The sequence below is a fragment of the Bos grunniens genome, chromosome 5 (assembly GCF_055505025.1).
Source record: "Bos grunniens cultivar Pamir isolate PY7600 chromosome 5, Bosgru_T2T1.0, whole genome shotgun sequence".
Lineage (NCBI taxonomy): Eukaryota > Metazoa > Chordata > Mammalia > Artiodactyla > Bovidae > Bos > Bos grunniens.
This window is the reverse complement of record NC_141169.1, coordinates 95,363,287-95,379,721: the sequence shown is the minus strand read 5'-3', so window position 1 is coordinate 95,379,721 and position 16,435 is coordinate 95,363,287. Positions and strand designations below refer to the sequence as shown.

The 16,435-nt window shown below is 43.3% G+C and overlaps 1 protein-coding gene across 4 annotated transcripts in view; it reads left to right on the top strand.

The window, feature by feature from the left end:
• The window catches only part of PTPRO (protein tyrosine phosphatase receptor type O), a 259,746-nt gene extending 248,905 nt beyond the window's left edge, over positions 1 to 10,841 (top strand). For 2 of the 4 annotated variants that reach the window (XM_086404083.1, XM_086404081.1), the window contains 3 exons: positions 2,148 to 2,283; positions 7,691 to 7,810; positions 10,198 to 10,841. In XM_086404083.1, coding sequence (XP_086260209.1) covers positions 2,148 to 2,283; positions 7,691 to 7,795 — 241 coding nt within the window. In that variant the 3' untranslated portion in view covers positions 7,796 to 7,810; positions 10,198 to 10,841. Of the gene's footprint in view, positions 1 to 2,147; positions 2,284 to 7,690; positions 7,811 to 9,064 lie in introns of all 4 variants that reach the window. The other 2 variants (XM_086404084.1, XM_086404082.1) reach the window with 1 other exon arrangement.
• Positions 10,842 to 16,435: the final 5,594 nt, after the last annotated feature.

Sequence of the window (16,435 nt, the reverse complement as noted above, 5' to 3'; positions counted from 1 at the left end):
CTTTTTCTCCTGTGTGCATGTGCATATGTTGTGAGTCATGTCCAACTCTTTGCGACCTCCATGGACTATAGTCCACCAGGCTCCTCTATCCATGGACTTTCCCAGCAAGAATACTAGAGTGGGTTGCCGTTTCCTTCTCCAGGGGGATCTTCCTGACCCAAGGATCAAACCTGCATCTCCTGCCTTAGCAGGTGGATTCTTTACCATCTGAGCCACCAAGGAAGCCCTTTCTTTTTCTCGTATTTCCTCATAATTCAGAGTTCAGAGTCAGCTGGCACTTCAGCCCATGAGTGATTGGAAGGAAAGGAGAGCTGAGTTTATCTGTGACACTGGGGACTGTGGTGATGAACCGGTTAGCCTGAATCACTCCATTTCCCTTTATACTCAGAGTCCTGGGACTTGGGGACTGAAAGATACTGGATCCAAATATTAAATCTGATTTTGAGGCAATTATCTCAGAGATCCCTGGGTGACTGAAGCAGACCAGCACCCACTAGCAGGGCAGACAGGCTCTAAGGAAGGTCTGAGACAGTAAACTTGACCTAGGGCTGAATGGCCCCAGTGCTAGAGCTAGAGTGTGGGCATCTCAGCTAGACTTTAAAGTTGGACAGGAGGGTTTAACTCTGAGGCTCCTCAGAAGGCTGGAATTGTTTACACGTATCAGCTTCTTGGGCTTCCCTGGTGGCTCAGTGGTAAAGAACCCACCTGCCAAAGCAGGACACACGGGTTCAATCCCTGGGTCGGGAAGATGTTCTGGAGGAAGAAACAGCCACCTACTTCAGTATTCTTATCTGGGAAATCCCATGGACAGAGGAGCCTGGCAGGCTACAGTCCATGGGGTTGCAAAAGAGTTGGACACGATTTAGCAACTAAACAACAAGATCATCTCCTTGAGAGCTGGTTCTTGCCTGGTTCCTGCTGTTTCCAGCAGGTTCCTTATGAATCCTCACTTTCCTAAGGAATAGAGAGCCCAGGGGCAGGAGGGCCAGGGGTGGCCAAGGCAGGCCCACAGCAGTCTAAGGGAGGGAGCAGTGATAAAACTGTAACATTAGGAGACACACCAACCAGGACTGCATACTTAAACATCAGGGGGGTAAGTAAGTTCACTTGTATCATTTCTTTTTAGATTCCTCCTGTAAAGAGTGTCATACGATACTATTTACAAAACAGAAACAGACTCTCAGAGAAATTATGGTTGCCAAGGGGGAAGGATGAGGACAGGAAGACAGTTACAGGGCAAGGGAGTTTGGAATGGGCGTGTACACACTGCTGTCTTTAAAATAGATAACCAACAAGATCCTACTGTATAGCACATGGAACTCTGCTCAGTGTTATGTGGAAGCCTGAATGAGAAAGGAGTTTGGAGGAGAATGGATACATGTCTATGTATGGCTGAGGCCCATTGCTGGGCACGTGAAACTATCACAACATTGTTAATTGGCTATACTCCAATATAAAACAAAGAGTTTTAAAAAAAATAAGGGCATTCCTGGTGGCTCAGTGGTAAAGAATCTGCCTGCGAATGCAGGAGACATGAGCTTGATCCCTGATCCAGGAAAATTCCGTATGCTGAGCAAGTAAGACCACGTGCCACAACTATTAAGCCTGTGTTCTAGAGCCTGGGAACTGCAACCATTAAAGCTGGCGCACCCTAGAGCCCTTGCTCCACAACAGAAGAAGCCACCACAATGAGAAGCTGTCAAACCACAGCTAGAGAGTAGCCACCACAACCAGAGAAAAACCGGTGCAGCAATGAAGACCCAGTTTATAGCCAAAATCAATAAATATGATTTTTTTAATCAGTTAGTTGGGAAATGATGGTACATATAGTTTTGGTGGGTTTTACACTTATTTGTTTCCAACAGTGTAGAAAATGAAAATGATACTGAAGTTGTTCAGTTGTGTCTGACTCTTTGCAACCCTGTGGGCTACAGACCACCAGGTTCCTCTGTTCATGGGATTCTCCAGGCAAGAATACTGGAGTGGGTTGCCATTTCCTTCGCCAGGGAATCTGCCCAACCCAGGGATCGAACCCGGGTCTCCTGCATTGCAGGCAGACGCTTTAACTTCTGAGCCACCAGGGTAGCCCCTGTAACAGTATAGAAGGGCAGTCTATAAGTGACGTGGTATTGGAACCTCTTTTTCAGTGCTGGAGTTGGTCGGACAGGAACGTTCATCGCCCTGGACAGGCTCTTGCAGCACATTCGGGATCATGAGTTTGTCGACATCCTGGGGCTGGTGTCAGAAATGCGGTCATACCGGATGTCTATGGTACAGACCGAGGTAGGAACTGAATCATAGGCATTTTTAAATTGGGGCTTGACTGAAAAACTTCCCACTAGTCAATCCCATATTTCAAAACCATTGTCTCAAAATGTTTTTTGCATTTGCTGTTCCCAGTTTCTTACTGTGTGCATTCAAACTGCTCCAAGGTACAAAAGAAACAGATAACCATTCGGTATATAGTGTCTACACTTTTATTGGTGTCCTATGCCCTCCAGTAAGCCAGAGCACATGGATGTATCTATAATGGAATAAAACCTCTTTGAACAGACCGAGAGTTCAGTGAGGGTAACAGCCATCTGGGGAAATGCCACCAAGTGGAGACTTGGGAATTGGTGTGATTTAATTTCTATTTAAAATGCTAGACTCAATTCTGTAAGTTTGTCATTAGTTTGCCCTTCGTATGACTCTGTTCACTTGTGAGGATAATGTGTGTTGCACGTGTGTTTTCTGATGAGATAAAATCTTTATAATTTTAAGGATTTCCAGCCCTTCATCCACCAACACAGCCAGTCTCCTTGAGCTAAATGAATGGATTCCTTATTGTAACAACACAGAGGCATCTCCAGAAATAGCCATCAGTGCTACCTGCCCCCCTCCCCAGGCCTCCTCTTCTCCCAAGCCCTTTCCTCCTGTGAAGCCTTTGAAATGCCCTCAGGCTGGAATGGCAGCCCCGCCCGGTGCCCGCAGACAGCATCACAGTCTCAGAGAATCCGTGGGTGTACACCTGTGTGTGCCCCAAACCAGAGCACAATAGCTTCTTGGTAATCTTAGTCACCCAGCCGTACTCGCAACTTCTTAGCTTCAGGTGAACAATAATAATCCTCCTCCTCGAGGAGTGTGTGTGGGAGGAACACTTGTGGGATAGAACACAACCTGGCCTGACCGCTGATTTCAGTTCCCAAGGGATTAAAGCCTGCCTACTTCTTCCCTCTGCTTTTCCCACCAACCACCACTAGATGTCAGTGTAGCGCAAAAGCCTGCTGTCCTGGCTCCTGTCTCAATGCTTCCGGTTTTCTCCCTTTCCTTGCCCTTTCCCATCTGGCCAAGGTTCTGCACAGCCATTCATTCCAATGTGTTTATTTCTGAGCTATAGCAACATCATAGCACTTTGGAAACAGTAACTCATTCACGTTCAGATGGCTCAGGGATGATTAGGAAACAAGACATCTATTTGTGTCCTCCTTGAGATCACTCACATCCCAGCCCAGCTGCCTTCTAATTTACTGCCGTGGGGACATGAACATCACCTTGTTATCATAAGTTTAAAAACGTCCCGGTTTCCCAAACAAGCCCAACTACCTAGTAATTAAACATTGCTTTATGAATCCATCCATATTTTTGGTTTTCACTTCTATAAATCCATATCCTACTATGTGATTAAAACTCCCTGTTATGTATATTAATCCCCAAGCTTCAAAGGCCCACTCCTTATTTTAAGTATTTTGGATTTGATGAATTGTCTGCCCCCATTGACTTAATTTATACCTTTTATAATTTTATAGACTGTGATTATAGCCTGTTAGCTTTCAACTTCCCAACAACAGAATCTTAATCCCTTTTTAAAAACTACCTTCACACAGCAGACCCTCTATCTGGTTTCCAGCATCATTATCCTTCTTCAGGTGTGGACATGAGACAAGGGCTGCCACCATGTGCCTTTCTGCACAGCTGAGAAAAAGTCTGATTCCCTCCCTAACTTTCTTTCCTCAAATTTTGATTGCTGCTTTGTTTATGGTAATATTTTAGGTTGACATCTCCAGGGAAGATGGTCTTTTTAAAGTATGATATCCCTTCCCTGAACTCACGTGGGAAAATTCAAGGTCTGCAGAAGAGGCAGAGGTCACCACGGGTCACTTATTTTTCCCAGCTGTTCCAGTCCACTCTCAAGTTCCCTCAGGATTTTGCTGGGATCCTCTCTAGCTCAAGTTGTTTGTTTATGTCAACTTCATCGTTAGTCATGTCTGGAACATCTTGTCCATTGATTTACCTCTGTTTTCCCTCATTCCTATGCTCTTTGTGGTTCAGCCTGTAACTTGAATGTTAGGATTTTTCCTAACATGCTCCTTGAGCTCATTCATGCCAGAGTTCTGCAGCCTCCTAGTTTACTGATGGTAATAAATAAAAACAGCTGAGTAAACAATTATTTTCCTTCAGCCTCCCAAAGCACTCCTTTGACACTAATGGTTTTCAAGAGGCCAGAGTAATTCTCCGGCTGAGTCGTGTAAATACAGAAACCACAATGCTGTGTACAGATTACCTCCTAGGCTAGTTTCTGATTTTTCTAGGTCCTCTCGATGGCCCATCACGCCAACCCCTCTACAAAGAGCAGAAGTCACTGATTAATTTGACCTTGTCCTCAGATGCACGTTTCAAGTGCCTGCTGCATGGGCTGTATCGTGATGAACCCTCCTCCTCTTTCTCACCTGAGCAGATGTACCGTGTGGGTCCCTACACAAGAGCAGAGAGTAGGGTGGTCAGATCAGACTCTGCAAGAGGCCTGAGTCCCAGCTTGACCACCTCGCAACTCACTTCACCTCTCAAAGCTCCCATTCCGATGAACAGATACACACAGATATATAAAATAGATAACCAACAAGAACCCTGCGAATAGCACAGGAAACTCTGCTCAATTTTTGGTAATAACCTATAAGAAAAAGAATCTAAAATAAAAGACATAGATGCGTGTATAACTAAATAAATGTCCTGTACTTCCAAAATGAACACACTAGGACTTCCCAGGTGATGCTAGTGGTAAAGAACCCAACTGCCAATGCAGGAGACGTTTAAGAGTCTCTGGTTCAATCCCAGCGTCGGGAAGATCCCCTGGAGGAGGGAATGGCAACACACTCCAGTATTCTTGCCTGGAGAATCCTGTGAACTGAGCAACCTGGTGGATTACAGTCCATGGGGTCGCAAAGAGTTGGACACAACTGAAGCGAATCAGCACACATAAATCAGTTATGTGCTCTGTCGTTCAGTCATGTCCAACTCTTTGTGACCCCATGGATTGTAGTTTAAAAAGTTTAAAAAAAAATTTTTTTTAATGTTTTTTGAAGTTCCCATTTCTCATCTATAAAATGCAAAGGACGACGTTCACGAATTGTTTGTTGTAAAGTATGCATCAGATGAACTGATACCATCAAGATAAGTGCTTTGAAACTATAAAGTGTGGATGGCCTTCACCTCTTCTGAGCTATCTTCTGTTTTCATCAAAGGTTTTCTTTCATTTTCCTCTCACAGACTTTCTCTGAAGGTGGGCTAGGTAGGGCCTTGCTTTGAGCCTCCAGGCCTCCTGATCGGCAGCTTAGATTTCTCCTGAACTCTCAGATATGTGTCTGTTAATAGTCTTTTGTTTACTTTTCCTGTGGCCTAAGTACTTTATTTATTTATTTATTTTTGACACAAAGTTTCACCACTGCGTCATTATGGGTTGAGAAACCAGGCACTCTCTGCCCTTATCAATGCCCTGTGCTTGACTAAACACCAGAGACCATGGAGGGATATGTCATAATGAGAAAGGGAAGTTCAGTTACTGATGTGATATTGTCATGAAATAAGGGAAGATATTTTCCCCCAATTTAAAAAAGAAAAAAAATACATGTGAGTCAAAGCCAGGGAAGTCTAAAGTCTTTAACCTTATCGTGTGTATGAAGTTGTCAAACAAAAGACTCCTTAAAATCCTGTGGATATTTTAACTGGTTCTTATTTAAAGATTATTTTTAATGGTATTACTTAGAGAGAAAGTCTGAGAAATAAGGAAAAGGAAATGGGATAAAGATAGCTACTGTCAGCATTTTGGTATTCGGAAAGATTAAAGGCAGGAGAAGGGGGTGGCAGATGAGATGGTTAGATAGCATCACTGACTCAATGAACATGAATCTGAGCAAACTCTGGGAGATAGTGAAGGGCAGGGAAGACTGGCAATGCTGCAGTCCATGGGGTCACAAAGAGTCAGACATGACTTAGCAACTGAACAACAGCAATAACAATGTCTCGGCCTTGGTCAAGTATAATGTTCACATAATTGTACTCATATGCGGTATACACATATCATAATTTTACATTCTGATTTTTCACTGAATATTTTGCTACATGTATCATCCCAAATTGCCTAAAACTCTATAAATCTCATTTTAGAGACTAAATACTCCCTCACTTTAGATATATCTTTGCTTATGCAAAACATTCTCCTTTTTCTATGACATTAAATTGTACTCCTTCCTACTTTCTTCTATCCATCCACACAACGTCATTTATTAGCAATTTATTAATTGTACCTCCACCAACTGGTTAAAAATGGCTGCTTCAACAAATTCAAATCATCATTGAATGCTACTTTTTGTTTAACTTTACTCACTTTGTAGATTAAAAAAAAATAATTGTTTTAGTTTACAATTTTTTTTATTACTTGGCCATTTTTTTGTACATGTTTTAATATTTTCTCAGTTTACTTCAAAAAACATTTAGTAAGTACAAACAATGTGCTGGGTATTAGGAATAAAAAACACCCAGTCCCTGCCTTTCAGGAATATTTGGTCTAGTGATTAGTATATTTTATTTGTTTGCCAATTTAAGTGTGTGTGTTACTGATGTGGATGAATTTTAAACAAAGATAAAGGTATTGACATTTGTCATAATTCTTGAAAGTATTTTTCCCTCTTAGTTTCTAGTTTGCCCTTTATTTTATTCTTTTTTCTGCTTTTTACATACAACAGTTTGACATCTTTGTTCTAATTTATTTCGTTGTTTTAAGTTTAGAAAGCCCAGGGGCCTCCCTAGCAAGCCAGTGGTTAAGACTCTGTGCTTCTGATGCAGGGGGTGTGGGTTTGATCCCTAGTCCAGGAACTAAGATCCCATATGGGGCATGGCATGGCCAAAAAAAATTTAGAAAGCCCTTCCTTAAAGTAATCAGAGAAGAATTAATCTATATATGCCTTTATATTTTTATGGCTTAATTTATTAAGTTTCCTGGAATTTACTTCAGTGTATTATGAGGCAATGTACAATTTTTTTTGAAAAAGCCCCTTGATTTACTGATTGAATATTCATTGCCTTTAGCATTAAGTAGTGATAGTCTAAATCCTATTATTAAATAAAATATTTTTACAGTTGATTCTCTTGGATCTTCTAGTTTTGAAATTGTGTTTTACAAATAATGAAGATTGTTTCCTTTGACATTCGTCATAGTATTTAATACTCCCATAGTATTAACATATTATATTTTTGCACAAACATATCTTTTCTTATTTTTGGCCATGCCATATGGTATGTGGAATCTCAGTTCCCTAACCAGGGATTGAACCCATGCCCCCTGCAGCTGAAGCACAGAATCTTAACCACTGGCCTCCAGGGAAGTCGTTGCATAAGACACCTTGCTTTAAAACATCTTTATCTTTCGCTCCAGGAGCAGTACATTTTTATCCATCAGTGTGTGCAACTGATGTGGATGAAGAAGAAGCAGCAGTTCTGTATCAGTGACGTCATCTATGAGAATGTCAGCAATTCCTAGCTCAGAATCCCAACAGTAAGTAGAGAAGACCCCATCATGGGCACCCTGTCTTAGAACAGTGAGAGAGGATATGATGGGATAAAGCAAAGATGGCAGCAGCTATTTGCACTGACTCTGCCCCCACAGAGCTGGCCATAGGGAGAGACACAGTAGCAGATCTTAGAGCTTCAGTGTGCTTTGGTTGGTGAGTGTGGTATGCAGGAGCTTCAGCAGCTCATAAAGATTTGACCTCCATTCCCTCCTGCCTGAACCTTAAATTACTCATATTGAATCTGTGCCTGCAGGATCCAGTCAGGACATTACCATCCAACCCTATTTGCAACCCACTCCAGTATTCTTGCCTGGAAAAATCCCATGGACAGAGGGGCATGGGATCACAAAAGAGTCAGAAATGACTTAGCGATTAAACCACCATCACTACTTGTCTAGATACTTTATGCAAATATTTTGTTGACTACAAGTGCCATAGAAAGAGTTACAAAGAAAATATGAGCTGAAGTCAACACTCCCAAAAAAGAAAAACAATATTGACAATAGTCTCAGGTTATCGGAGTTTGGAAATGCCTTGATTTCATCTATTATATGAGCAGTTACTTGAGGACATCCTGAAAAAATTATACCACAGTCAATGCCTTGTTCTCACATTCTCCATAGATCAGATTTTGGAGGTGCAGATAATTGTGCCTAAAGTAACAAATAATCTTGTAATTCAATTGGGTAAACAGAGCATGGCATGTGTCTGAATATATTGGTATTGGGGACACCACTGACAGGGAGAGAAAGGAGAGGGGTGCCTTGTGGAAACATGAAAGGGTATGGACCAGTGGGTACCAGGATAGGATTAGCATTGGTCCTTTACATCCATCAACAAAGAGAGACAGGAAGCACGAGGAAGCAGGAAGGATGAAGAATAAGAGAAGGCATGTGTGTGTCCTAAGTCGCTTCAGACACGACTGCAGGACTCTTTGAGACCTCATGGACTGTAGCCCACTAGGCTCCTCTCCATGGGAAGACAGACAGAGGCAAATTTGCAAGTAGAGAGAAAGGCTTTCAGAGCCATAGAAAGGAGGACTTACACAGAGAAAGATGCACAGGTAAGCCCACATCCTCATGGGCTGTGGGGTTGAGTGTAATGAGAATTAGGATGGAGTCAGGAAGTGATCAAAGCACTTCCAGCCACAGGGTTGCTGATGAGTGGCTTTACTCTCCCAGGCTACTTACCATCTCTCTCTCTCTCTCTTTTTTTCTCTCTCTCTCTCTCATTCACAGGACAGAACATGATGTGTACCCGTCCCCTTTGCTCCCAGAGTTTTTTAGGGGGGCTTTACTAGCCATTCGCTAAAAAAGAGCCCCACTTTGTAGTATGTGGCCAAGGAGATAATTTATCTCGTATGAGCACCGGGAAGACTTAGCCTTAAAGAGCCTACTGTGTCTTTTGGACTCTTTCACTTCTGGACATTCAATAATGGACCAAATTCGACCAAACACCAGAAAGGTCCAGATGCTCTGCAGAGGGCAGGCAGCACAACACTTCCAAGAGTTTCACTGGCCCTTTACTGGTTGGGCTGAGTTTTTTGTTGTTGTTTTTAAGTGCAATAATTTTTGTACCTGTGTGATTTTATCAGAACATTACCTTGTTTTCTGCCCGCACTGTTGATCAAATTCATAGCCCAAGAAGGAACAGATATTGTTAGTGTCACATGATACCTCATTGTTAAAAAGAGGCATGGCCACACATGAAGAAATAGCACTTCTGCTTCAAGGAAGTTGAACCAATCATATCTGTACTCCAACACAGGCTATTGATTAGGATCGGGGAGGTAGATGGGGGTAGAAAAAGGGATTCTCCCCACGGACCAAGCGCATATCTTTTCCAGATATGAAAAGCTGTAATTCATCTTCAAAGTAGAGTAGAAAAAATATTTAAGTCTTAATTGTTCTAGTTTTTTATTTTTTATTTTTTCCTGATTAACACCTCAGTGTTTCTTCCTTGGCCCTCTTGGACTAATATCACTGTTCAGATTCTTTTTCAACAAACTAGATCTGATTCAGAAGACTCTGTGAGGTCTGACTCTTTAGACTCCGTTGCTATCTGGGCAGTCTTGGTGCCTAGAGTTTGCATTCTTCTTTCTGTTGACCTGCATACATGTAAAAGCTATTTCTTTGCAAGCTATAAACACGCACTTTCCTCCAAAGAGCTGGGAATTTATAAAGTTGTGGCAATGAACTGCAGCATGCTAGGACAATGATTTGGCTACATTTTTTGGGGGGATAATATTGTCAAGCGTCTCTCTGGATTCCGACAGAGATCTCTTTCTGTTTTGTGTTCCTTTGGGCTGTCAGTTTCATTTTAACCTGTGTAACTAGCAACACTTTATTCTTTGCATTTTGTATAATTACAGTACATGATGGTGTCTTGTGACATGAACTGCTGTCAAAATGGACACAGATGGTATCCCGAAGCCTGTTACTTTGTGTCGCTTTCCTGAGAAGGAAGAGGTGATGATTCACAAAGGAAAACACTTTGAGTTGAAAGTAAACACAAACTGGCTGCCTCGCCCCGGCTGTCCTGAACTGTCCCGTGTGCGTTTCAGGAGGCTGTGTCCCCCATCTGTGTATCCTTCCCTCGCCCTGGCTCTCCCCTATCCTGAGACCCTTCAGGAAGCCATGCACGTGACATCAGTTTCATATGTGATCAGTGACCTTAGCGCTGGTGAAGGATGCCAAGGGAACAGCTCTGCACCCCACTGTCTCTTGTCACTGAGAATGCCTGGCCATAACGAAGCTTGGCACAATCCTCTGCAAGACCTGGCCAGAGAGTCTCAGGTTGGCATCACGGGGGGAATGGGCAGAGGTGGTCCAGACCCTGCAGGTTAACAGCTTGGTTCTCTGGGTGTTATCAGTTTTGACTTGCACTCCCCTCCTTCCCCTTCTCACCTCCCCATTGCCCCCTCCTTCTCTTCTCACTCCCACACCTGAGATCCCTTCTTGGACATGTTAATAATGTATTGCTCCATTCCCAGGAACTAAAGAAAAGTGCCAAGTGTTTATGTGTGACTTCCTTAGGTGTTCGCACACAGACAGGTCAGGAGTGAAGTGTGCACCCTGGGGTGAACTGATAAGACACCTGCTGGTATTAGTGCATTTCCCATGCTCACAGACTGGAACTTTACTTCCCTGAAACTTAAAGCGCTTTGTAAATATTTTATGATTGTCTTGAGTACCCCTTCTTGGTAAGGATCAAATAGTCCCAGATCAATTTTCCCAAAAGAGAAGATGAAGTATCCAGAGATAGAGGGAAGATTCGGAGAAAACTCACACCAGCTGCTTTATCAGATCCTTCGTTCAAGGGTTTTCACAGCCATCACTCTGTACTCCCTTGGTACACCAGTGCTCCTAAAATTGTAAAATTTATGGTGGGAAAAGCATCCATCTGTCAGAAGACTTGGATTTTCATCCTATTAGGGGACTTTGAAATTATCTGTCCTGAGTCTCCATTGATGAACTGTGGAAGTGCCCACTAAAGGCACCGTATTTCACAGGTGTAAAGGGTATCAGATATGATAATTCATCTTATTCTTTCTTGTACCCTAGGGGATTCTCGAACCAACTCAATTTCCACTCTAGGATTCAAGTTTAAAAATTGAGAGCAGAGGCAGTCAGGGCCTCTGTGTTATTAACTAAGGTATTTTTTTGATCACCTGAGTAGTGCTACAGCACAGTGAATATGGAGGCCTTAGCACATGTGGTCCACAGTAGCCTACATGGTGCTTAGAAAGAGCTGAAGATTCTGATTTTACATAAATAGCTTAGAGAATATCTTTGCAAACCCCGGTTTCCTAATATATTTATGTTACAACACATGACATAAAAGTTTTTGCAGAGGGGTGGGTAAAAGTGAAGAGAAAGGAGAGGAAATAAGATTTCAAAATGAACCATCAGTGATAAGCCTAGATATTTGGCAATTATTTCCTTATAAAAATCATGGTGTATAAGTTTGAAACATATCAAAAGTGCAGTGCATCAGTTTACTTAAAAAGTCAGTAGTGTCAAATGTATTTTTTTGGGGCAACAGATTTCTCTTTCTAAATATATTCTGAGTCACATAATTTTGGATTAACAAGATATTTAACTTTGAGTGATACTGAGATCAAATTTCTGGGCTTCAAAAGCCAATTTCTGAAGTTGATTGAGAAATGACCTCGAGGCTCTAATTTATAAATTTAATATCTAATACCAATATATCCATACCTACACATTATATTAGTCTTCCCTTATAGTTCAATTGGTAAAGAATCTGCCTGCAATGCAGGAGACCCAGGTTCAATCCCTGGGTTCGGAAGATCCCCTGGAGAAGGAAATGGCAACCCGCTCCAGATTCTTGCCTGGAGAATCCCAGGGACAGAGGAGCCTGGCAGACTACAGTCCATGGGGTTGCAAGAATCAGACATGACTTAACAAATAAACTACCACCACACATTATATGGCTTTATTTAACTTGCAAAGGAAGGAAGGTGAAAGATGGCAACCTTTTGCTGTATTCTAGTCCAGAATTTATCATTTTCCACTACAAAGTCAACACTGCTGCTCAAATTTAAAATGAGAAAATTTAGTAAGGTTTTTTTTTAAGTTCCTATAAAATCTTTAATTCGATTTTATAATCTCCCCCCTTTTCTAAAATCTGTCCCTGCCCCCAGAAAGGTGATACATCTCTCAAACAAAGCTGGGGTGTAAACATGTAAAGCAGGGGCTGGAGACTTTGAGAGGTTTTTTGCAGACCTTATGAGAGCTGCTGGCTAGGGCATTGGCTCTCAACCAAGGAGGTAAAGTTGCTGAATTCAATCTCTAAGAGCCAAAATCCTCCCTGCTTTCTAGGAGGCCTTCCTTTCCTCCTCGGGAAATGTCTGATGTAATGTGCTTCAAACTAACTGGCTGCATTCCTAGCTCACCGATCACTCTCCTGGGGCTTGGCACAGGCTCAGAGGCCTTACCCAGCTCTGAACAGAACATCCACTTTGGCCAAAGGGGTTAGAAAGCAGCAAAAACCTAACATACACCAACTCCTACCTCTGCCTCTGGTTTTTTAACCATCCTGTTTGGAGGCATTTGAAGGAAACTTAAGCCATCATCTCTCTAACTCCTGGCCTTCCAGAACAGCAGGATTTTTGTTTGTTGTTTTCAGTTTCAACTTATGCTTATCACAAAACCTGATCCTGGTGGGCCACTCAGTAAAAGATGAAGGACCATGTATAGCTCTGGGAGTTGTACTATGAGGGACATGAGCAAACTGAAGATTGTCCAGGGCGGGTCACCAGAACCCTCAGCAATGCCAAAGGCAAAAGTGATGACCATCAGACCTCGACTGACTGAGGCCATTCAGCCTGGAGTCAAGGACGAGTCACTGGTTTGTTGAATCATTCGTTAAACAAATATGTGTTTTTGTAATCACTTTAAATGAACCGATCAATCAACCAAAGAAATATTTTTTGATCACTTACAATACTCATGCATGAGAGCACAAATCTAGAGAAGGGAATGGCAACCCACTCCAGTATTCTTGCCCGGAGAATCCCATGGACAGAGGAGCCTGGTGGGCTACAGTCCATGGGGTAACAAAGAGTCGGACACGATGGAGTGATCCAGCACACACGCAGAGCACGAATGGTTGCCACAGGCTAACTTGGAAAAATACGGAGTCAGAGTTTGGTTGTTGTTGAAAGGACTAAGAAAGCAATTAGACAAATGAAACAAGTTTTTTTCTACATTTTTCACTTGTGTAGCTCAAATGTCAATACATCTGTAAGAGTACACCCGTAATGGTGGTCTACCTTTTGTCCCAACAGCTCATAGAACAGAAATACCACGTTCTCGTGGCTTTTGTTACTCATCAATCACCATAGACCCTGACATGCTTCTTCTTCATGAGGATCAGCAAACCAGCCTAGTCTCCTACTCAAAATCAGACTCTCCTCCACCCCCATCCCTGGCAGATGGCTAATTCTTTTCTATGAACCACTTCCAGTATGCTTCTGGAATTGCCATCTCTAGGGCAGCCCATCACTCCATTCATCAGAAAGTGTTTCCTTCTCTTGCTTACACATCTAAGGACCTTACTAACAATAAGGGTGTCTGGCTCTGTACCTCTCATGGAGAGAAGCGTGAAGTCCAAATCCACTTTCCCATTTTGGTCAAAGGGCACTGTCCAGGTTACCTTGACAGAGGCTGACTTTCAAAACATTCCATTTGAGAAAAACAGTAGATTTATAGCTCTCAAAGAAAATTATTTGTTGACTCAACATCCCACTCTAGGCACCGTGGAAGTGACTGGGGTTGTGACATAGAGACAAGGTCACTGCTTCAGGAGTTTATATTCTAGCAGGTGGAGTCAGTGGTAAAGAACCTGCCTGCCAATGCGGGAGGCTCAAGAGATATGGGTTCAATCCCTGGGTCTGGAAGATCCCCTCAAGTAGTAAATGGCTACCTACTCCAGTATTCTTGCCTGGGAAATCCCATAGACAAAGGAGACTGACAGGCTACAGTCCATAGGGTAGCAAAGAGTCATGCACGACTGAGTGACTGAGCATGCAGGTACACAAGGGGACTTAAGAATGGAAAGTAAGGGCAGCAGAGTAGTACAGATAATGTGATATGTGCTTGCTAAGTCACTTCAGTCGTGTCCAACTCTTTGCAACCGTATGAACTATAGCCCACCAGGCTCCTCTGTCCATGGGGAATTTTCAGGCAAGAATACTGGAGTGGGTAGCCATGCCCTCCTCCAGGAAATCTTCTGCACCGAAGGATCGAACCCGGTTCTCCTGTGGAAACTGCATTGCTGATGGATTCTTTACTGCTGAGCCACAGGGGAAGCCCACAGATGATGTGACAGAAATACATAAAGCAGAAACTGTCGACCCAAGAGCACAGATGATTTCTTTCTGGAAGGGTCAAGGAAGACTAGACTGCCATATTAAAGTATTTAAGACTACAGAGCTACATTAAGGGCTGCTAAGGCTGTACACCCTACTCTGCAAGCAGCAAGCATTCACAAAACACCCACGCCGTCCATTGCTGGGGCTCATATGAGTAACCAAGCCTCCAAACCCGCCTTCTGAAGCTTTTCTTCCTGGCTGACTCTCAAAATGACAATTTCTTTCCAGGACTCCACAGACCGCTCCAGCTCATGTGTTTTTCAGCAGAAGCAAGTGGGTTTACAGTCACTGCGAACATAATTGAACATACCAGGAGTCACATTGCCCAGGCACTTAAAGTCAGTTTTGCTCAATGGAAGGAAGGCAGAAGTAGAAGACTCTATTCCCTGGCCCCTGGGCCCCGAAAATCAGCCTGGAGGAGTCCTGCCTACCCCTCCCTCCATCTCCCCTCCCTTTACTTACGTATCACCTCCAGATAAACATTTGTTGCTCTTGTTGTTTAGTTGCTCAGTCATGTCTGACTCTGCGACCCCACGGACTGTAGCCCACCAGTCTCTTCTATCCATGAAATTCTCCAGGTAAGAATACCGGAGCAGGTTGCCATTTCCTCCTCTGGGGCTCTTCCCAATCCAGGGATTGAACCTGCATCTCCTGCTTAGCAGGAGGATTCTTTACCACTGAGCCACCTGGGAAGCCCGCAGGTAGACATGGTGGTGGCAAAAAGGTGGAAGGGGGCTGGGTCCCTGGGTCGACACCTGGAGAAGCCCCTGCCTGCACTGGCCCATGGTGTGATCCAATAACACATTTCCACTGTGTTGTCATGAGGTTCTAGAGTTGTCGGTTATGGTAGTCAGTGTGCCCTTAACTCATATGGCAGCACAGGGATAACCTTTCTATTATGTTCCATCTTAGTTATGGTGGGAGTTTCTCAGGGCAGTGGTGTGTGACTATCCAATAAAATTTGCAGAAGACAGGTTAAAGGTGACACAGAACAGAGAGAGGGTAACACACAAGGCAAATAATGGCTCAGGAAGAGCTCACCACAACCGTGATGCTGCTTTTAATAAATAAACTTTTCTATGGAAATACATACACTCTTCTCCAGAAGTGGTTTTCCTCCAAGTTAGAGCTCTCCTACTCTCTATCTTTTTTGTCCCTTCCCAAAACCCGTAACAGGGCTTCCCTGGTGGCTCAATGGTAAAGAATCCACCTGCCAATGCAGGATACCTGGGTTTGACCTTTAGATCAGGAAGATCCTCTGGAGGAGGAAATGGCAACCCACTCCAGGATTCTTGCTGGGGAAATCCCATGGACAGAGGAGCCTGGTGGGTTGCAGTCAGTAGGGTCACAAAGAGACACAACTTAGTGACCAAGCAACAACAACAACAAACCCATTACGTAGGAAACACACTCAGATTTTTCAGCCATACTGGGGACTATGGACTCTGAATCTGATTCCTGGGTTTCAGCAAAAAATAGGACCCTGGGTGGTTCCACATCAATGAGAGATCAAATGTATGGGAGGCCATGAGGCTTGGCACATGGGAGCTGCTGAGCCCAGATGTCATGGTAAGCCCAGGGATGTGGAAAGGAGCTCAAAGCCAGCTGACACAACCTAATTTTGTTCAGTTCTAAGAACGCCAAAAGTCTATGGGCTGTTTCAACTAAGAAAAGTTAGCTGCAACCACTACTGCCTTTAAAAATGCAAACA